At 46.7% G+C, this 23016-nt stretch overlaps 3 protein-coding genes across 4 annotated transcripts; 2 read left to right on the top strand and 1 right to left on the bottom strand.

The window, feature by feature from the left end:
- Positions 1-2258: 2258 nt before the first annotated feature.
- LOC123150834 (uncharacterized) lies at positions 2259-7961 on the top strand. The gene is made up of 7 exons (XM_044570652.1): positions 2259-2715; positions 2806-2915; positions 3767-3871; positions 5581-5894; positions 5995-6067; positions 6224-6751; positions 7568-7961. The coding sequence occupies exons 4-6, from the start codon at positions 5583-5585 to the stop codon at positions 6739-6741; spliced, it is 903 nt and encodes a 300-aa protein (XP_044426587.1). The 5' UTR covers positions 2259-2715; positions 2806-2915; positions 3767-3871; positions 5581-5582; the 3' UTR covers positions 6742-6751; positions 7568-7961.
- A 2206-nt stretch (positions 7962-10167) lies between these two features.
- LOC123150836 (uncharacterized) lies at positions 10168-18288 on the top strand. Of its 2 annotated transcripts, none has more exons than XM_044570654.1 (11): positions 10168-10458; positions 10565-10651; positions 10743-10958; positions 12710-12874; positions 12981-13034; positions 13117-13263; positions 13365-14292; positions 14508-14606; positions 15181-15922; positions 16530-16615; positions 16952-18288. In XM_044570654.1, exons 1-7 carry the CDS (start codon positions 10261-10263, stop codon positions 13740-13742), a joined length of 1245 nt encoding a protein of 414 aa, XP_044426589.1. In that variant the 5' UTR covers positions 10168-10260; the 3' UTR covers positions 13743-14292; positions 14508-14606; positions 15181-15922; positions 16530-16615; positions 16952-18288. The 2 variants fall into 2 exon arrangements, with proteins under 2 accessions (XP_044426589.1, XP_044426590.1); XM_044570655.1 differs by having other exon boundaries at positions 16537-16615.
- Positions 18289-19159: 871 nt separating this feature from the next.
- Positions 19160-21132, bottom strand: LOC123150835 (probable methyltransferase At1g29790). Its single transcript, XM_044570653.1, has one exon. The coding sequence runs from the start codon at positions 21000-21002 to the stop codon at positions 19527-19529; it is 1476 nt and encodes a 491-aa protein (XP_044426588.1). The 5' UTR covers positions 21003-21132; the 3' UTR covers positions 19160-19526.
- Between the last annotated feature and the right edge of the window lie 1884 nt (positions 21133-23016).

Below are 23016 nucleotides of genomic sequence, written 5' to 3' on the forward strand. Positions count from 1 at the left end.
TTTTTACGGGTTTGGTAACCGCCCTCAAGGGTCCCTTAGTGGAATCACAGCATCTTGCATTGTGCAAGGGCATGAGGAGATTACGGTGGCCCTAGTGGCTTCTTGGGGAGCATTGTGCCTCCACACCGCTCCAAACCAAGATTAGCATCTGCATGGGTGTGAACTTCGGGATACATCATCGTCTCCGTGTGCCTCGGTTATCTTTTACCCGAGCCCTTTACTTATTCACTTTACTTTGTGATAGCCATAGACATGATATATATCTTGCTATCACTTAGTTGTTTATTTTGCCTAGCATAAGTTGTTGGTGCACATAGGTGAGCCTAGTCGATTTAGGTTTTGTGCTTGACAAATTAAACGCTAGTTTTATTTCCATTTGTTCAAGCCTAAACCATAATTATGTTAAAGCGCCTATTCACCCCCCCCCATTCTAGGTGACATCCACGATCTTTTAAACTTCAAGTTCACTAGGCTGACATGATCATTCTTAATGATAATCGATGTGCCGTCGGCGTATTGCAAATGAGTAATAACCCCCTCACTCAGCTCTGGGAAAACTCCCTGAATGTGACCAGCCTTCTTAGCTGCCTCTAGGTCTAGGATGACCGCCAAGGCTTCAACCACTATGTTGAAAAGCAATGGGGATATGGGGTCACCTTGCCTGACCCCTTTTGAATTACGAAAATATGGTCTCATCTCTCCGTTAATGTTGATGGCCGTCTGGCCACCCATGACCATTTGCATGATCCAACTCACCCACAGTGGTAAAAAAACCTTTCAGCCCCATGATTTTTTTAGGAATTCCCAGTTAAAGCGGTCATATGCCTTCTCAAAATCCAATTTCAGTACAAGGAAGCTCTCCTTTTGTTGATTTACTTAATGAAGGACCTCATGGAGTATCGAGATCCCCTCGAGGATGTTGCGGCCTTGGATAAAGGCTGGTTAGCTTTGGCTGATAATCTGATCGCAACCGGCGTCAGCCGAGTGGCAAACCCCTTAACTAACAAGCAGAAACCAATATTGATCAGTGCAATGGGTCTGAACTGGTTAATAAGCTCCGCCCCTGGAGTCTTAGGAAGCAGGGTAATGATGGCATAGTTTAGGCCCTTGATATCGACTCTTCCCCTTGTGGAAGTATCTGAAAGTTCTAACATCTGCTGTCCTACCAAAGGCCAGAATTTCTTGTAGAATTTAACCGGAAAACAATCTGGGCCCGGCGCGGTATTAGTGTGAGTGTCCTTAAGTGCCGATTCCAGCTCCACCATGGAGAATGGTCTATCTTGTATTAATAGAATGGATGTAGCGTCTGCCCACGTTCCATGTCTTCCGGGCCAGCAAGAGCATGCAGTTTTTTTTTCAAGAACAAGGACGATTTCAGTGGCAATCAAGTTGATCCAAGGACGAGAACAAGACAGGTCGATTTATGCTTCCTTAGTTAAGGAGATTAGATATGTCATGTCACTTCGTGAATGATGTATTACTCATGTTAGCCGTCATGTTAATAAGGTTAGTGATAGCTTAGCAAATTTTGCCCGCATAGAGGGAAGAGCAATGACTTGGCTAGGATCTGGTCCCCCTGTTGCGGTAGAACTATCAGCGGCTGATTGTAATTTTCTTGGTGGTTGAGTAATACAAATTTCACTCGCAAAAAAGAAAAGGCCGATTTCAGTGGCCATCTCGGAGATGAATGAATCCTAGATCCCTGTCCGGCTGTCCCTGTGGTCACCGGCAGCAACCAGCGATGTCCACCACAAAGCACAGAACTAGATCGGTCCAAACGAAACGACGGAGATCGCTCTAAATCCCCAGTACGTACAGTACTATTTTGCGTTGTCAAAATCCTGATGGAGCTGGAGCCCGCGGAAAGTGGCGCTACGACTCTACTGCCTTTTCTACGTTTGCCACAAGCCACGCCGCTGCTCTGCAAAGCTTTGAGCACTCGCAGCAGTGCCGCAGAAGCAGCAGTGAATAGCTTTGGGCTCGCATCCCTGGTCCTGCGAGCTCCCCTGCACTGTGCCCCCCCACAAGGCCCAAGGGCCCCCCGCCCTTTGCTTTTGCTGCACGCCTTGTTGGCGACGCAGGAGGGTCGGGTCTCATGGCCACCCATCCATGAATGAATAAATGCCCACCTAACCTAACTTTGGGAACTTCCATCGGCTCCATCTTTGCCGGACGGCCGGCCCTCGGGAGCTTTAAAAAGAAACCGGAAAATGGTCTCAGCAGCAGGCACCCAGCCACTCACTCAGGCCTCATTTGGTTTCACAGTTTCCCCCCGGGATCCCTGCTTATTCCCCGGGCTGGGAACCCACGAGCCAAGTTGGCCCTGGGTGATCTACCCGGCCATTTGGTGGCCCACGATATCGGGGAGCCCCGGCCCCTTCCACGTCTTTTCCCTGGGACAAACTTCCACGCCTGGAGTGGCCGGGGAGGAAACCCTCGATCTCTTGGTCTCGCGAACGAGAGGCGGCGGCGGCGGCAAGATCCAAGCACGACGCGCCACCACGCTCCGCCCTCCTCCGGCCAAAGCTCCGCCCGACAACTGGAAGCGAAGCACCGCCACGCTCCGGCCTGTACCTCCACGCTCCGTCCCTCCGGCGGGGGCGACGACGACCGGGCTCGTCATCCCCTTCTTCCCGGATCTCGTCTCTCCCTCAAAGCATCACTCATCTCCGGCGAAGACGACGGCCATAGATCATCCTCCTCTTTCTCATCAAGGTTATCCCCTCCTTCTCCTCTTCCACTCACTATTTTTCTTTGCCATGGTGATTTCTTTCCTGCTACACGCACTGACGAGCGTTTATACAGATCAAGGGACCTCCTCTCCTTGTTTGAGGTTTGTACCCTGACCCCAAGTGAGCAGCTGTACTGAAGAACATCGAATGCTTTGAAGTGCTCTATCTATCCTAACATCACAAGTGAGCACAACCACCTTTACCTCCCTGTGATGCTAATCTATATGCACAATGTTCTAGTATATTGTGAAGAGGGCAAATTTGTTTGTAGGTGGGTTCGTTCAAGGAGGTAGGATTGATGCAAAATGGTAGTTGAATGACACATGAGATGAACTATATCATAGAAAGCTCGGTGGTTACTATGGTTGTAGGTGGGATGGGTCTGCTGCTGTTTTGGTTTGGCGTGGGTAGCTGAACTTGTTCAGGTGGAAGAAGATGTTGCTTGCTGGGTTAAGATCGTTGATGGCAACTAAACACTAGTTCAATTTTTTTTGGCGATGAAAAACTAGTTGAGTTGAGCGTGTTTGTATTTTTGGTACCCATTGTGTACTAGTTGAGTGAAGGTTGCTTGTGTAGACTATATATGCAAGTCTGATGGATACTGCTTTTGTTGCTCCTGTTGGTTCCTAATCTCTAGTTGCTGCTGTTGCGGGCAAAAATGTTCGTCTGCTCCTTGATGGATATGATGTGATGCCATTCTTTGGTTAATGAAGACTACACTTGTTTTATCGATTTGTCGTTGTGGCTAGCTGGCCGGAGTTCACATCTCTTTGACTGACTGACTACAGTCGATTTGTCGCTCTGTCGATTTGAGGTGTTACTACCTTGTATTGTTTGAGGTGTTACTACTGAGTCCAGTCGCATACTTGTTGTAGTTTTGTTTGTTCGTTCATTTCAACCTGCGCTACCTACTGCCAAAATTTGATTGATCCTCCTGACTGATCATTGTTTTCTAGTAGGTATTGATTTGTGGGTCTACTCTATTTAGTTATCTATATGTATCTATTCATTATTTTATCGTGTTTCAAATGCAGGTGCTCTGACATTAGAAGTTGGCTTTATCCGAAGACTTTGTGTTCAATTGCTTGGTGCCTTTTGATTCGTCGATCATTGAGAAGTTTTCACTCGGAGCAAGAAAGGTATGTGACGCAGTCATCCCTTTGACATGGCCACTAAGGAAGCTTAAATTATGCAAAACTACTGCTCTTGTGATGTTGTTTTTCTCTGCCTAGTATTGAAAGTGGTCTTATTTTAGTATATGAGAAAACTGATGCTCTTAATTATGTACGTAGATGTTACAATAGAAATGGTATTATCTTTGTATTCACTCCTGAGCTTCCTAGGCTCCTAGCTATTGGTTTTTTGCAGCCATAATAGAGATGGTATTATTATTGCTTTATTTATAATTATTATCATTGTATTAATTTTGTTTTCATTGGGTATAATAGTGATGGATTCTAGGAGAAATAAAATTATTAAGATTATCTCGCAAGAACAAGAAGAAGACGATGAACTATTTTTCCTTTTGGTTCCCGCTTTATATGCTTCCCTTTATGAGGAAAAACATCCAGTTCACACATCATCTTTATCCGGGGCTGCAAAGGTTAAGGAAATATTAGAAGGCCACGAGAGTTGGTCTAGGGTTGAGTTTCGGATGGAACCTGAGATTTTCAAGTCTATCGTGGATTACCTTAGAAGAGAGAATCTATTGAAGGGCACATCGCGTGTTGCTGTCGAGGAGCAGTTGGCAATGTTCATGTACATGATTTCGCACAATGCTAGTAATCAAGATCTACAAAAATACTTCCAACACAGCGCAGAAACAATTCATAGGAAGATAAACAGGATTTTTGACTTAATTCCAACTCTAGCCCAAAGATTTATAAAGATTCCAAGTTCACTCCAGCCCCACCCGAAGATTGTTTCGAACAACCGCTATTGGCCTTATTTCCAGGTGAACCACTACACACACATCTCTATATCAATGGAATTTTTGAAACTTCTCCACATAGATTTCTAAACCTACCAACTTTGTTATTTCTTTTTCAATGTGCAGAACTGCATTGGTGCTATAGATGGAACACATATCCCCATCACTATTGCTGAAGATAAGGCCCCCCATTTAGGAATAGGAAAGGAACCCTCTCACAGAATGTCATGGTTGCATGTGATTTTGATCTGAATTTCACATTTATTTCATGTGGGTGGGAAGGGTCCGCATCAGATGCAGGAGTTCTTCGTTCTGCTATTAGCAAGGGGTTTCATGTGCCAGATGGAAAATTTTATCTCGTAGATGGTGGATATGCAAACACGCCTTCTTTTCTTGCACCATATCGAGGAGTTCGGTATCACCTGAGTGAATTTAGGAGGCGGCGCTCATCTAATACGGGCTATGCCGACCATAGGGAGCTGTTCAACCATACCCATGCAATCCTCCGGAACCACATCGAAAGGAGCATTGGTGTTCTAAAAAAACGTTTCCCTATCTTAAAAGTGGGCAATCACTACCCAATAGAGTCACAAATCAAGATTCCGGCAGCATGTGCTGTATTCCATAACATCATTAGAGCTCAAAGTGGTGATGAGGCATGGTTGGATCACCAACCACCGTTAATTCCACCAGAAACATATGTTGATGTTCCAGAGGGAGATGATGTCAACCAACATCATCACAATGAGGCAAACGATGGAAACACTCTTAGAGATCAGATCGCGATGCAAATGTGGGCTGATTATAACAACTAGTCGGGCATGAGTTTATTTTGTAATTTTTTTCTCACCTTTTCTTAGGTAAAGTAGTGGTAGAGTGAAATTTAACTAGTACCCCATTGTTGGTTCAATAATGTAGCTATGGCAGCGCCTAGGGCATCTTGGGACCATGCATACGAGAAAGGTCTTGTTGATATAATGCTTGACCACAACAATCCCATTTATCGAGGTCAAAATGGGTGGACTGCTGAAGGGTGGACTAGAATTACAAATGCATTCAATCAGAAATTTCCACTAGCTCATTTCACCAAGCAACAAATCCAAGAGAAGGATAAGGATTTAAAAGGAAATTATAAGGCAGTGAGAAACTCTCGGAAACAGAGTGGCACGGGATGGGATGATACACTTTGCATGATCATCGCTGAACCTGTAATATGGGATAAACTTATCAAGGTTAGCTCTTTTCTTGATATATTGTTTGTTCACTTCCATTCATGCTCTTCAAGGCATTGTTTTATTGATCCCAACCATACAATGTTGTTGCATTCAATAGGATAATCTAAGGGTAAAGAAGTTCCGTTCAAAACCATTCATGCTCTTCAAGTCATTGGCTACACTACATGAAGGTGTGTTTCCTGTATCATGTATTTCCGTCGACCCTACATATTAAATCCTTTTCATTCTTGCTTTAATTATATAGTATTTGTGAGATTGTTGAGATACTTGTATTTTTTCATGTTTCTAAGAGAACATGCTGATATGTTTCTTTTTCTTTGGAGCAGGAAGTATTGCTTCAGGAGACTTGAACTTTGTATCAATTCCGCAAGTGGATCTCACAAGCGATGCCATTTCTCCTATGGATTCCTCTACTAATGATTTGAACTATATCTCCTCTACCAATGTTGATGATGGTATGTCCTCATCTGATCTACAAGGGCAAGGGGCATCAAGAAGAGATGAACCTGAAGCTACAACATCTACCAACTCTGAACAAAAGGGAGCACTGCCTGTGAAAAAGAGGAAGCAAAGTCAGATCGCTGTTGTACTTGAGGATTACATGGATTTTCGGAAGAAACAGTCTGCAAAACTGGTTGACGAGTTGAAGGAATCAAAGCAAGATGACATTTTCTCGATTGGAAACTGTGTGGCTGCGCTAGAACCAATGGAAGATTTATCAGTTGCAGAAAAAGCAAAGGCACTGCGGCTTTTCAAATGCCCAATGAATCGAGAAATATTCATCAATACCAAGGACTCAAATCTTCGACTTTATTGGTTGAAGGAGGAGATTTCTGAGATGTAGATAGCATAAGGTGTGTAAGCAGTTCACCTTCTTGTTTTGCACATCATCCATTTTATATTTATTTACTTTGTGGCATTATTGACTTTGTGGCACCTCTGTTCTGGATTATATACCAGATCTTGTGACCTTTCCCCTTGTAGAATTGCTAGTTGGTCCATGTGTTTCTTGGTTAGTTCTCTGAAACTATGACCTTAATATAATTTGCTTCTGTCAGTAAACTTAATCTAAAAATCACATATGGAAGGGACTAGTCAGCCTGTATTAGCCTTGTCCTAATTTTAACTTAGAATCTTCAAGATAACCTGAAGTATGCTTATCTTTCCTATAATACTTGTTGGAATTTAATTCCATTGATAAAGGTAGCATTAGTATCAAGCTAACTATTCAGTTTAACTCTAACCATTGACAACGTTGAACATTAATCATTCAAGTTCTTCCGTTTTGTACCAAGCTAAAGAACTGTGGGTTGAGCATATGTAATCTTGATAATTGCTTTGGATTTAAACTCTATGAACCGAAGTGTTTTTTTCAGTTCATCATCTCTGTCCATTTTGACTTTATTCATACACCATTGAATTGATCTGTTGTTGTCTTAGCTTCAAGTTTGATTTGAAAAACGTGTATTAGTGACAAAGCAACGAAAACATGAATCAATGTATTGTTAAGGTTTCGAGTTTTCCAGTAGATTATTGTCAGAGAGGACAACATTTTATTATGTGTGCATCTGTTTCTTTGTGAAACATGCATGTAAATAAAAATATGTGCTTATATATAGTTTTAAACGTGATATTGTGTAGTAACAACACTGTTCTTTCTTGTTTTGCAGGTTTACTAAAGCTATCCGATAAAAATGTTCAAAGAAGTTGATGGTGGAAGTTTTAGTAGAGTAACTATTTCAACAACAAACATTTTGCTATGGATCAGTCACACATGGGCATTTTTTATGGAACAAAATGCTTATCATTGCTGGATTTCTAGCCGTAGTTTGTATTTTTGTTGTTAAAACCATGATTAGCACACCTCTGTAGTGCTATGTTATTTGTGTGAATCGATATGTATAACTTGTGGTTAGCGTCTGTCAGTGGGTTGAAGTGTTATTTTGCTGATTACCTGTGTGTTTCATGTTTTTTCCTTAAAATTCGTGAATTATTATCTAGTACTTTGTGTCATTCCTGAAATTTTTTTCAAGGAAATATACATAAATTTTGATTACTTCTGAATTGGTATGATGTTTCTGTAAAGAAACCGAGTCATTTTCATGATTCCTGAATATTACAATTTTGTTTAACCTTTTTCTGGACGTGATCTCCACCCCTCCCCCTATTAACCAAACTGGCATGGTAATCTCCCCGTGGTGTGGGAGAGGGCATGGAAATCCCCCCGAGGGGGATTAGAGCCCTGGGGTAATCGGCCCTTGAAACCAAATGAGGCCTCACTGTCGCTGATATCACCAGTTGTAACTTGTATCTGGTGAAGCAATTGCTCGCTTGAAAGGGTTGTGGAGTGGAAGGAACAAGACAACCACATGCTATCTAGTATTAGGGTATCTTCAGCCGTGCCCCCAGGAAAGCCTCCTCAGACGATTTTTTTGCGCCGGCGCCAAAAAAACAGCCCAGTCGCGTCCCCAGGGGCCTGATTTTCGCCGGCCTGGGCCGAAAACAGCACCGGCGGACCCAAGCCGAACTCGGCGTGCTGGGGGGCGCCCGGGGGCGCCGGGGCGAACTGTTTTGGCGCGAAATAGCCGCGGGCCCGCCGCGTCAGCGACACGGCGCCTCGTTTTCCCCCAACGGCCTCGGTTCCCGCGGGGAATCAATGCCAAGGCTGCCGCCGGTCAGCCTTGCCATTGATTCCTCATGGGCGGCGCGTCACGGGACGGCGCGCCGACGCCTCCCCTCCCTCGCACGCGTACACAGGGGTGCGGCGCGGCTATATAGCCGGTGGCCTGCACTTGCCTGTGCCCACACCAGCCCCGCCCCTCGCCGCCGCCCAGCTCCTCATTTTCCCTACCTCTCCGAGCGCCGCCGCCCAGCCCCTCCCCCTATCTTTCTACCTCTCCCGAGCACGTCGCCATGGCGGAACGCTACCCTGGAGACGAGGCGGCGGCCAACGGCTTCGGCCGTCGTTCGCTTCGCGAACAGGAGTCCTGGCTCCTGTTCCAGGCGAACATCCCGGCACCAACGGACATGCGCGCCGGGCCGACGGGATCGAGGCTCAGCGCCGGGGGAGTGCCCATTCCCACGTTGCTCGACGCCATGGCGAAGCCGAAGTACTTCGCTGAGGAAGTCGAGGTCGTGCGCGCCTCCCTCACCGACGCCCAACTCTCCCTTCCCCAGTACGCAGCCGACAACCACGCGGCTTGGGCGGCGTATTTCGAGCGCCGCCAGCAGCAGCGCTTGGCGTCCATCAATGGCGCGCCGGTGGTTGGCGGCCGGCAGAACAGCGAGGGTCGCCACCTGTGGTGGGGCGTCCCCGGCCGCACACTCGAGGGCGTGCTGACGTACCTCGAGGGCGGCAATGACCCGCCGTTGGCGTACCCGGCGAGGGCGGCCGCCCCGGCGCAGCACCGACGCGCCGGGCCATGGGCGCCAAGGAGGTTCGGGTCCTCCTCCTCTTCTTCCTCCTCCCGATCTTCATCGCACTCCTCCGGCACTCCGGCCCTGCTCGGCGTCAAGGCCGAGCCCGCGGCGGAGACGCCGCTCGGCCGGCGCACTCGCAGCGCCGGCATCGTCATCAACGAGGGGGCCGGCGCGCCTACTCGCCGGCTCCTCCTCCGCGCTTCGTCAAGCCAAAGACGGAGCCGGGGCTCGCCCCGGTGAAGAAGGAACCGGCCGCGCCGGTGAAGAAGGAACCGGCCACGCCGGTGACGACGGAGCTCGACGACGACGACGCGCCCCTGGAATGGGCGCGCAGGGACTCCATAGCGATGGAGAAGGAGCGCCTGGAGAAGGCGAAGGAGCGCCAGCGCGCCGCCCTGCTTCGCTTCGCGGAGCGTCGACGCGGCCGCGACGAAGGCGGAATCATCGTCATCTGCGACAGCGACAACGACGACGATGCGCCGCCACCAGTCCGCCATGGCGACGCCGGGCAGGGGTCCAGCAGAGGCGCCCGCGTCAAGGAGGAGAAGGCCGACGACGACGATGGCGGCGACGACGGCGACTTCAGCCGCTTTTTCCTTTAGATTAGTTTATGTATATGTGCTATGTAATGAAAATCCGCGAACTTCGCCGAAATGTGCCAAAATTTATCGTGTTTGGCCGAAATTTATCGTGTTTAAGCCGAACTTCGCCGAGCTTTTTATTATTTTAAAACGTGCCTGGAACGACCCTGGGGCCGGCGGCTGGGGACCAACTCGCTCTTAGACCTAATTTTTACACCGACTCACCCTCAGACGACAATTTTAAGCGCCCCTGAGGAGCCAAAGATGGCCTTACTACCACCATCCTCGGTTCCCCGCTCCGGTTCCGGCGCGACCGCGACTAGAACTAGATAGATACACACAAGCGGACAAGCCGCGGAAGCATGGCTTGGAGTTTCCACTTTGTTCCCTTGCTCCTCCTCCTCCTCCTGCTCTCCTCCACTTCCGCAGTGGCCACCTCCGGGCACAGCACCGGCAACGCCACCGCAAGCCTGAGGCCAGGGCGGGAGCCGCTCAAGCACCGGAGGAGGGTTAGGGCTCTCCTCGGCAGGCTCAACAAGCCCCCCCTCAACACCATCAAGGTCACCATCTGTATACCTCAAAGTGAAACTAGTTCTGCACTGCGCATTCTTCTCTCCATCTGTTTGTTTGTGGTTACAATGGAAATGCTTGCTTTATGTTTTGCAGAGCCCGGATGGTGATTTAATCGACTGCGTCCCCTCTCACCTCCAGCCCGCGTTCGACCACCCGATGCTCAAGGGACAAAAGCCTCTGGTAATTAAAAGCATCTTCTTTGTGAGAAGCGTTGTGCCTCTCTCTCGTGTGAGAAGTGTTGCTAAGCTAGTTCGATGCTTAACTTGACTAGGACCCGCCGGAGAGGCCCAAGAACTACAACTCCACCATTGCTGGAGCGGCGGTGGTGCAGGCGTGGCATGCCACCGGCGAGGCGTGCCCGGAAGGGACGGTGGCGCTGCGGCGGACCACGGAGAAGGATCTGCTCAGGGCCAGCTCCCTCAGGAGGTACGGCAGGAAGCCGCCACGCCGGACCACTCGCCGTGATTCCACCAGCAGTGGCCATGAGGTTGGTCGCTTTGCACACTCTACTGTCTCCTCTCCCCTACATTCTCATGGATAAAAATACACTGAAAGAAATAACTCTTGCACCTACAATAATGTTAATATGTCATAGTAAAGTAACAAAAGAATGGTTTGGTAGTGGCATAGATATAATTTTTCATTTCCGTAAAATACTTTTTTTCCAGTGGTAGGTCTAAAATTGTCTGTAAATAGTAGAATGCGCCTATGATGACAGCAACTCTGCACTGTTACGCCAAGGAGAAGGGAAAGAGAAAGAAAAAAATGTGAGCAAACCAAATTAGCTCTGTAGTTTGCTCTGTAAAAAGAATATGGGAATGAACTTCCAGTGTTGGGGCTTGTGGCACCTGGAAAAGCTACAAAAGAGAAGCCCGTACTACTCAGGAAAAGGATAATCACAGCAATTAGACAGTCACTGCTTGCATATGAGTCCATAGAAGCTTCACTAGGGAAAAATCCAGATTGCTAATTTTTACTTTGCTACTAGGATCACTGGTTGCCTTTGTTCATATCTGTAGGCCAACATTTGTTTAGATCCATTGGCAACTAGTGCGGCCAGTTCAGATACCCTCTGCTTGACTACACGACTCGGGCATAGAAATATTTCAGTCAGGACGGTGGTCAGACTCCTGTCTGGCAGTGCAGTTTCAGCTGGCAGCATGTGCATCTCATCTGGGTTTTGGAGTAGTTTATTTGCCAAGACATGTCCTGCACATTGGTAATTTAACTAAGATCTCTGCACGTTATGCTTGCTGTGAAGCCAATGACAAAGTTCTCAAAAATCTGAATTTGGTTCAAAGGTAGGGTTATAATTAAACAGAGAAGCCAAATGATTCCAAGGGCCAATGCGATAGCTCAGTTCCCTGTTCTGCGCATCTAGTTGTGCTTCGGTTGGGCATCTTGAGCTAGAATTAGGTATTCAAAGGAGCATTTTGTTGCCCTCTGTGATTAAAATCAAAATAGTAGTACCTTCATAAACATTGTCTGATGTCGGCACACTCGGCGACATTGCGTGAAGAACCAATACCGCCCTTATTTTGTACTACCTCCGTCCGGAAATAAGGGACGTGGTTCTAGTATTTCGAAACGGAGTATTTGTAAACCAGATAATTTGTGGTATAGGAGAGGACCAGAGGCAATATATTGGGCTTTTGAAGCGTAGTGTTAACCTTCCATCCAAGTTACTGACTGTATTTTTTTCTCCTCTAGAACAGTGGTCTGAATTTATTAATTAATCAAGCCACTAGTGGTAAACATGAAGACTAATGTTCTGTTAGAAAGCTGTGGACATACATAAATGCCATGCATAAGACATAAGATTCTTATCATGAATATCAAGTTGAATGTACCTTCATCGAGTTTACCAATGAGCTTAATCTCCGGAGGAGAGATGCTCAGCAGACACACAAGAAGAGAACCCATGTGGTTTGGAACAACTAAATAAACAATTTGTACATGTGCAGAAGCTTCATTAACCTAATCAAAATGCATGAGCAAATAACTCGTCTTGAATGACGGGCTCTTTGACTCAACCATTAGAGTAACTTGGTTGCTTTGTCTTATATCCACTGCATTCGAGCAGCGTAGTTACTATGCCACTCCCCTTCCCCTAAGCGAAAGATTGGACTTACCATACCTAGCTAGTTACTATCCAAATTGAAAAACATAGTAGTATCTAGTAGCTGAATAATGCTTGGAGTCTACTGCTCTTAACATCGCTCTGTTTTTTGGAGGCAGCATGCAGTTGGGTACGTGAATTCAGAGAAATACTACGGGGCCAGAGCTAGTGTTAACGTGTGGTCACCCAGGATAGATGACCCATCCGAGTTCAGCCTGTCGCAGATCTGGGTCATCTCCGGCTCCTTCGGCCACGATCTCAACACCATTGAGGCTGGATGGCAGGTACATGAACAGAATGATGCTATAAAAGATTCTTGAAACAATATCATTGTACTACTTATCTGCAGAAAGAACATGAAAGATGAAACCCTTGTCATCTCATTTTCAGGTCAGCCCGGAGCTGTATGGAGATAGCAATGCCAGGTTCTTCACTTACTGGACAGTAAGTAGTATTGTTTGCACAAACAAAAACTTCACCTCTTGCCTGATTAGTGGCCGAGTTGAACTAAACGTGCATTTCGCAGACTGATGCGTACCAAGAGACGGGGTGCTACAACCACAACTGCCGCGGGTTCGTCCAGACGACCAACAAGATCGCCGTCGGCGCGGCCATCACGCCACAGTCGGTGTACAACGGGAGGCAGTTTGATATTAATCTGATGATATGGAAGGTAAATGCCATTTCAAAATCACTGCAGTAATTTTCATTTTTCAAGAAGAATCGGTTGATCTGCATGGCAAATGCATGATGACGAAATGGTCTGGTGCTCAGGATCCCAAGCACGGGCACTGGTGGCTGGAGCTGGGCCCGGGCGTGGTGGTGGGCTACTGGCCGTCCGGCCTGTTCACCCACCTGGCGCACCACGCGAGGATGGTGCAGTTCGGCGGCGAGGTCGTCAACACCCGGCCGCCGGGGTCCCACACGGCGACGCAGATGGGCAGCGGCCACTTCCCCGGCGAGGGGTTCGACCGCGCCGCCTACTTCCGGAACCTGCAGGTGGTGGACTGGGACAACAGCATCATCCGGGCGTCCGGCCTCAAGCTCCTCGCCGACCACCCGGGCTGCTACGACATCCAGGGAGGCTCCAACGGCCGCTGGGGCACATACTTCTACTACGGAGGGCCAGGGAGGAACGTGAAATGCCCCTGACCCCTGACATTGTTAGGCTCTTGCTGTGTTGTTTCTTGGCGTTGTTTGCTTGCTTTTTTGTCACCAAATCTTTTGCGATAGTAGTCCGTACCCCCATTATTTCGACTAGGATATCATTGTTAGGCTTAGGTCTTTTAGCTCCTGGATCCATATGAGCGCTCGAGGGTTGAGAGGAATCTGTAAATTTTGACAAGTACATGCAGGCGTGTGCATTCTGTTTACCGAGGAAGTAGCACCAGTTTTTACTGTAAAATGCTTCAGTGTTTCTACAGATACAATCGCATTTCATCTACTATCTACTATCTATATATCTACCTACTACCACTATAAAAAAAAGGGGGCAGATCCAAACAATTATACCCGTCCATCTACAAAATTTAATGGTCCATAATCCTTCTGTGTTTAACCCAACAAGCCACGCAATTAAGCCACCTCACGCCCCTGTGCCGTTCCTCCCACTCCCACACGCCCCCGCGCCGTTCCTCCTCCCGCAGCCGGGCGCGGCCCGCAGGTCGCCGAGCCGCCGTCCCGGAGCCGCCCTTCGCCGCAGGTCTCCTCCCTGCTGGCCGCCCCCTGCCCTCCACCGCTCTTACCTCCCGTCTGAACACCTATGCGACCCAATTACAACAGAAGCATAAATCCCTATATATATGCATATGAAATTTCAGAGTCCCCAAAGATGATTAGAGAGAGAGAGAGATTAACGACTGGTGTGTATTGGTCATGGATTGGTTTATATTGATTTTTCCTTCTTGTCCTTGGCAGCCTCGCTGCACGCTGAGTCCTCCGAGGAGATGGAAGCTGCTGTTCAACGAGGAGGGTTGCCTAGACGCAGCTGGAATGATTATGAGAGTACAGCGTGGGGTGAGTTATATCTATCTATCTTTCATCACCACCAGCAGCGTAATTGGCTCGGTGACATATTGTATCGATCTCACACCCCGGGTAGGGTAAATGTCATGTATCATGTGTGACAACTGACAACACCTGCAGTCAAACTGCTACAAATAACATTCAGGACAGTTGACAGTTTTCTTTTTTTGAAAAAGGGTCTGGGCAGTAGACACTGTTACATATACAGTCGATAGATAATTATTCATGAGAAATAAAACTTGTAGGAATTTGCACAGAGAATATTTTGACATTCTGGCTCCATCAGTTTGTTTGTCCATCTGATACAAGATTCAGTGGGAAGACTCTGAATCATGCTTGCTTGATTGGTGGTAAATATACTGCTGCATAGCTTACTCCATGTATTCTCATCAGTGACACTTCTTTACTCTCTGTAGGTGCATCCCTTCACACTATTTTCTACCCTTTCAACCTTGCATTTCTTCTTCTTAACAACTATCCATTTTCTTGGCTTTTGTTAGTATCCCTTGGGGCATATATATTGCCTCTATGCACATGTTCTGACTGCTCAGATTAATTGAACCAGGACGTTGTCTTCATTTTGGTTATGCGAACAGGGTGTCCACCCAAATATCAAAGGGGAAGTATATGGGAGTTTTTTCTGGGTTGTTACGACCCTAAAAGCACTACTGAACAGAGGAACCAATTGCGGCAACAGAGAAGGTTCTGTTTTATTTCACTCTTCATTTGCATCTTACTTTCGTCCTCTCATCTAAGTCCATTTTTATCTCATTACAGTTTCACTTTCCATTGCGATGCATAATTTTTAAAATCTAGCAAAACACTCCCCAATCACCTTTCTTTGTCCTTATTTTGGCAAGAGTGGCTACTTTAAGCATATACTAGGATATGGACTGGACGACCGGCTGCAGGGAGTAGTGTATGATGCGTATGCTCCAACAGCCATATTCATGCATTGCTTCACTGATCTTATTTTTGCCAAAGATTGTCTATACTTTTTTTGTGTGATTCCTTGCTTCAGAAATATAAGATTTAATATGCCAGATATTAAATTTGTAATCTATATAACCTTGTTTTCTCAGCATGCCTTTCTCCTCAAAATCCTACATGTACTTGCTCCTTGTCCAGGCATCCGATGTTAGGAAAGAGAAGAGATGGTCTTCGTCAGTTGCACTTAAGCATGGGAAGGATGCAGGTGAAGCGTGGACAAGGACACCGACGTTGCCGAGGTTGTTATAGCAGCGACACTCGAGAACGCTCAAGGGAAGAGTAGACGCGCCTGGGTGGCTGGGTGACTCTGACCACTGGTGAGTTTTTGCTCCTACCGTTCTGACACACCATGTGTACAGTTTGTGCTTGCTTAGAAATTTTGCCCTAATAAACAACAAAATTATCTCCAATCATGTGTTGTATCTTCTACCATCTTCCATATTTTTACATGACTAGCCACTTAGCATTACTATTCATATTTTATTTGTAAATGTACGCAAAGCTCTGGATTAGAAGCTTGAGGCTATCTTCTGAACCAAAATGACCACATTGACTACCTATGTTAAATCTCATACTAAGCTAATGTCAATAGTGATAAGCTTATGCAATTGTTCATCCTACTTGCATTGGATAATATTCTCCTCTAAATTTTGCCTCTTTTTTTTGAACCAAAAATGATTATCTTCATATTTCGCCTCTTTTCTAAACCAAAATGCTTATCTTCTTCAGATTTCCTCCATGAGCCACTGTAGCACCTTTATGTTGTGACACTCCTACATATTCATGGTAGTTGCCAACCTGCATCCTACATATTCATTGGATTTTATATTGGCATTTGTAATAGTACAGTGTGCTATTTATTATGTCAATTATCATCAAATAACTAACAATTTCGTTTCTGTGGTATGGACTGAACTCGGAAAGGAAGCAGTTAATCACATGATTGTAAAGGAATATGCAAAGCTGATGAGACTAGAGCTAAAGTTCTTTCTCTTGGATTCGTCAGTTAGGTACATCATTCCTTCAACTGTCCACATTTTAAACTGTATACTATTGTCGTAAATCAAGTGGAATATGTGTATGCAAACTGTCAAACTAAAACTTGGAAACAAACATCATTGATTACTAATCGATGATGTAACTTTTGAAGGAAGTAACAAATGGAATGATTTGTTGCCCATGTACATTTGGTAAATTTCTTTGATAGTTTTTGTTGTTTATGTATAGAAAAAAAATCATTGGTAGAGAGGAATCTTTCTGAAAATGTTTTCTCGGTAATGAAATGGGGAGAAAATGTTTCTCAAAATGTTCATTTCAATTTTTTGTTTTGCTTGGTTGATTTTCAGTTATAGAGAAGAGTTAGAGTTGGATGGAGTATCAAACAATGGAATCAAATCATGCATGGAATTGTAAGTCAACCATATAAGCATAGACATGTTTTCAGTTTTCCAATGTATAGTGGAAGTTATTTAAGTCGTTTGAAACATTAATACAGAGTTTTTTCTATTGATGTTTGCTGTGAACGATGCCAATATATTCCCTTAAAAAATTCGTGTGAATATATTTGGATGGTTTCATCTTCAAATAAGATCTCTATAGTAGCAATAATTTTGAATAGAAGATACTTCCTCTATAAACAAATATAAGACGTTTTAGATCACTAAAATTATATGTTCACACTTATACCAGTGTGAAAACTGAATAAGGATCAATTTTATTTTAGATAAACGTGCATTTGCACGTGTATGATTACTAGTCCTGTGATAGATCTCAGTAGCTGTGCATATGGAAAGTTAGCTGATACTACATGCGGTTGTTACATAGGGGTCACTCAGCATGTTCCTTATCTAGCTTGGTTACTAGACTTGTTAGATAGGAGACAGGAGCCACATGCATGGATGATGCTGAACTGAGCACACCGGAAAAACCAGTCAATCACTCACAATTACAACAAGACTGGAAAAAATAAATGTGTGGGCCACGTGTGAAAAAACTTGAGGTAAAAGGCTCTCCGGTCCACAAGCTTTTGAAAAATGGCAATCAAGCATTTGAAATATGTGGAATGTGTATAGAAAAATATAGACCATGCTTGAAAAAAATGATGAAATCTTTTGATTATGTATATGAAAATGTTAATCAAGCATTTAAAAAAATGTTGAACAAATATTTCAAAAATGTTAGTCAAGCATTTGAAAAATGTTAAATGTGTATAGGAAAAATGTTGAGCATGCATTCAAAACATGTTGATAAAGCATTTATAAAAAGTTATATGTTTATAGAAAAAATGTTGATCATGTATTACGAAAATGTTAATCTTGTATTTAAAAAATGTTAATCAAGCATTTCAAAAACGTGTAACGTGTATATAGGAAACATGTTGACCATGTATTCAAAAAATGTTAATCTTGTATTCAAAAAATTGTTAATCAAGCATTTGAAAAATGTTTAAAATATGTATAGAAAAAATGTTGACTGTATCTTAAAAAACATTAGATTTGTATTGAACAAATGTTAAACGTGTATTAGAAAAATGTTGTTGACATATAAAATAAATTTATAATGAAAACTAAAATAAACAAAGAAAACCTAAAAATAAACCCCCCAAAAGAAAGAAAATAAACCAAAAGGAAAAAAAATCGAAGAAACAAATGAAAAAGAATGAAAAAACAAAAAAGGAGAAAAAGAAAGAATAGAAACATCCGAGAAGAAAAAAGAAAAAAACAATGAATAAGTAGGATGGCGACGTTGAGTGCGCTGGGCCGACGTGCCACTAATTCCTGAACAACAACAGTGGAGAGATCTCCCTACAGTCCCATATACAACACTACATTGATATATACAAATTGCTGGTATTTCTTGACCAAATTACCTTGTTCTTTCATATGCTAGACGGATTTGGATCTTACGTAGCATCCAGGAGAATGGATCAAACTGGTTTCCCTTTTCTTAATTTTAGTTAGGATTAAGATTTTCCATTCCCTGTGTATACACAGATTATACCCTCTCACATCGCACTGCATTTGTTTACAAGATAGATCTGCATTACCTTAGACCATTGTTGTTTTGTGGTACTCCATGTTTCCATCCATCCATCAACGCGTTGTAATTGCGCATTGCTTCAACCGAAGAGTTATGTCCCATGTATAGGTGAAATGAAACGGAATTTTTGCAACAGCCGGATCAACAGAAAATGCAGAGCATTTCATTTGGCAGAGAAACAAACCAACAAGCTGGGGATTTTTCTTATTCAAAAATAAAAGATACACAAGTTGGAGAGAAAGGGTCGAGAGGAAAGACAAGGAACCCTCTCGGCGAGTAAGTCCGATGCGGGATCCTCCACCTCAACGGTGTTCTCCGAGATGGTGTCGATAGGATGGCGGAGTGTGGTTCCCACCGACCGCTCGACCGATGGGATTAGGTTTTCCATGGGTGAGTGTCATGAGGGAGACATCCACGCATTTAAACTTCTCTCGTTTGACTACGCTGCATGTTTTGGTCCGCGAAAGGATAATCTTAGAGAATATTTTTTCTTTTACTGAATGCACATGGTTGCAATTGTTGTTTCTTTGGCGTCCATTATTTGGGTTCCATGCATGAGCACATCAGCTTGGGTTTCATGCATGAACCTACTAAATATAGTACGTCGAAACTACAATAGTAGGTGTTAGTTTAATCCACTCTATAGTAGTGTAAACATGAAAATTTTCATGTTCCCGTTGCAACGCACCGGCACGCGCCTAGTTTCAAAAAAGAAGTGTATCACTGCTGCCTTTTTATTCACCATCATGTTATTAGATTGAATCGTATAACTAGTAAGAATTTCAGCAGACGCAACAAATCGAAGACAAGAAAGAAAGTACTAATAACACACGAGCCAGCTGAAGACAAGAAAGAAAGTGTTGATGGATCGATCATGAATGATCATGACCTGGGCGGCTTCTCGAGGAGAGCGGAGAGATAGACCTCGTCCTTGGACTTGAAGGAGACGACCCAGCGGTGCTTCTTGTACCTGAACTGCAGGAACATGTACATGTAGTCGTCGAGGTCCCTGCGCGCGCAGGCGAACCTGTCGACCCAGAGCAGGCCGCCGGGGCGGAGCACGCGGTCCCAGTCGAAGAGCACGAAGTCCAGCAGCTGCAGGTCCACCCACCCCTCGAAGAAGCCCGCCGTGTGCACCATGTCCATGGTGTTGTCGAAGAAGGGCAGCCGCTGGCTCATGGTGGCGTAGAGCGGCACCAGCCCCCGCAGCGCCACCGTCTCCGCGAACGGCGCGCCCAGGTTGAGCGCCGCCGACACGATGGTCACGCCGCGCTCCCGCATGCGCGCCGCGAAGCTGCCCGTGCCCACGCTCACGTCCACCCCGATCCGCACCTCGCCGGGCTTCACCGCCAGCACCTCGTCGATGCGGAAGTCGGCCAGGGACGCGTTGCGGCTGGTGTCGTTGACCCACCGCCGCTTCTCCCGGTCCATGTCGAAGCACCCCACGCACCGGCTGTACCCTGGCCGCGGGTTCCTGGCGGACAGGCACCGGTAGCCGCGGCAGTGGTAGCGGCTCCACCGCACGTTGCCGTCGTCGGGGAGCCTCCACAGCGACTCGTTGATGGGCAGCGGGCGCTGGAACAGCTTGGAGGCCCGGGCGAGGCAGCGGCGGCGCGGCAGCGGGTCGCAGCCGCCGAGCATGAGGCGCTGGCCCAGGTCCCAGTCGTCCGGGCAGTAGGAGCCGACGTCGTAGCTCATGTACTCGTCCAGCTCCCGCCGCATCAGCACGCAGGCGTGCCCGATGCTGCCGTACGTCCGGTTGGTGCCGTACACGTTGGGCCGGCCCTCGCGGTTGCCCTTGGTGGTCACGTACTTGCGCGTTTCCTCCGCCATGAAGAAGTTGACGAGCGGGTCGACGACCGGGGCGTCGTCGTCGCCGCCGCCGCCGTCGGGGTCGGGGCGGGGGATGCGGATCAGGCGCAGGGAGATGTGCGCGCCGTAGAGCGGGTGGATGACCTCGTCCTCGAGGAACCGCCTGAACTCCGGCAAGGTCATGTTCTCCTGCTTGCCGTGCGCCTTGCCCTTCTTCTTGGTCTTCTTGCCGATCTTGAGCGCCGTGGCCTCCAGCTTGTCCTGGAGCTCGGCGAGCTGGACGAGCACGTCGTCGACGCGGTCGGCCAGCGCGCGGATGTCGAAGCCGGCGTACCCGTCGGCGGCGGCGACGGTGTGGAGCCTGGCGCAGTTGGCGGAGTCGTCGAGGCCCGGGAGGAAGGAGTCGGTGGTGTAGAAGCGGTGGAGGTTGGCCATGCTGATGCAGATGACGAACACGCCCATCACCAGCTGCATCACCACCATAAGCCGACTGAACCGGCACCGCGCCAGGCAGAAGAACGCCTCCATCGGCGGATCAATGGACATCCACCGGCGCGGCAAGCAAAGAACGAAGCGGAGCACACGGTGCCAATGGTGTGGAAATTATCTCGAGCCCTCCTATTTCTTGGAATTCACTCCATTGGCTTAAGCTTTTGGCCATGGATTGGCATGGCACTGCTTGATGGGTCGCGAGCGAGTGCTTATCTTAGCGCGCACTCCACTCGCGAGGCTCGGATCTCCATGTCTATGCATTTCTTTATCGGCTAACATGTCTGTGCATGCAATTCTGTAGAGAAAGCTAGTGCTGGAACGCGAAGCAGAGTGTAATTTCAGGTGTTGACGAATGAAAAGAGACCTTGTTTGGCCCGGCTGTACTCAATTGCACGGCGTAAGCAAGCGCACGGGCAATTTGCAATTTTCCATTTTTAGGGGCTGGCTCAGTCGGAGGGATCCGGCTTGCCTGTTCCCTCCTCATGCTCCCATCCGTACTCCCACTCAACCCTACGACTATCTTTTTCTCTTTTTTCTTTCTAATCTAATCGAGAACTAGGCTGTAGCCTAGTGGCAAGGGAGCGCATGGCGTCTTCAGCAACCAGGGTTCGAGCCACGTCGGGGACGAATTTCTGGTTTCTCACAAGGGATGCTTCTCCTATATCAATAAACCATGGGTGCTAGTGCCCATGAGTTTCATCTTTCTAATCTAATCATCTTTCCCCCTGATTTTAAAGAGATGGGGCCGGGCCTTATTTTATTTCAATCAAATCATGTCACGTATGCGGAAATACGGATGGGCGCACGGCGGGGGAGCAGGCAAGTCTCGTCCCAGTCCGAGAGGAGCTTTGTTACATCAACAGACTAATACGGGGCTTTACGGGGCTTGGCACCCACCCCCACAAATTAGAATAGGGGGGCCCGATTAATTAGGAGGAAAGGTTAATTAGCCCAATTAGAAAAGGACAAATCAGCATATCCGTAAAAGCCTGTTGATTTAACCCGTGTGTGTAGCATTTTTGGTCCGAGAGTCTCAGGACATATACTCCCTCCTTCTTTATTTACTTTGATATTAGATTTGGCTAAAGTCAAATTTCATAAAGTTTGACCAAGTTTCTGGAAAAATATATAAATATTTTGGGCGCTGGTAGGCGCCGGTCCGCTGGCTCAACTTTGGGCCTGTCAAACACCAACTGTCAGATTGGCCCGCGTGTGATCGTTAGATGAAGTCAAAGCATCCCTTTGCAACCCCGATCTTCTTCCCTCGTTCGTCTCTACTGCATCGCACGCCGTCCACCTCGCCGTGCGCGGCCGTCCACCCATCTTGCAGCGCTCGAGTCCCCGCCCCTACTGCAGCTCCGTCGCGAGCCATGGCGGCACAACCAGCTTGCCGCCGCTCGCCACACAGCCACCGGGATTACGGCATGACCTCCTCTGGGTCCCAAACTCCCTTCCATTGACGATTTGCAACTCTCTCACCGGCCCGTTCGAGCACACGACCGCCATGGTTGCAACAGCCTCCCCTCGCTCATCGCCATAGGCATGCACCACCATTTCCAACACAAAAGAAAGAACCCAGCAGAAAAATCTGGTCGTCCTAGGTGGCAACAAAAAATACGGTCAGTGGCAGCAAAACAAAACACCGGTTCCAACAAAAAAAACACAGATGTTTCCCGTCGCCGTCGCCATAGCAACAAAATTTTAGCTAGTTCTAACAAAAATTAAAGCCAATTCCAGCAAAAAATCTCTGAAACAAAAACTACCATGGTCAAGTTGAAGCAAAAGAAAAAGGCAGTTCCAGCAGAAATTAACGCGGCTCCAGCAAAATCCCGCAAAACAAACTACAATAGTCAGCTTGAAGCAAAAAGAACAGCCGGTTCCAGCAAAAAAATATGCCGGTTCCAACACCTCCGATTGAAGTGGTCGTAGCTTTTTCCCTGGCTGGTTCCAACACCTCCGAGTGTGGATGCAACTTTTTCCCTGGCCGGTTGTAGCTTCTTCAACAATTGCGGGAAAGAGAGGATTAGGAGTGGGTGACAAAGGGGGTGGAGTTCATCCATGGCTGCTG

This window comes from Triticum aestivum, chromosome 7A (assembly GCF_018294505.1).
Source record: "Triticum aestivum cultivar Chinese Spring chromosome 7A, IWGSC CS RefSeq v2.1, whole genome shotgun sequence".
Classification (NCBI taxonomy): Eukaryota; Viridiplantae; Streptophyta; class Magnoliopsida; order Poales; family Poaceae; genus Triticum; species Triticum aestivum.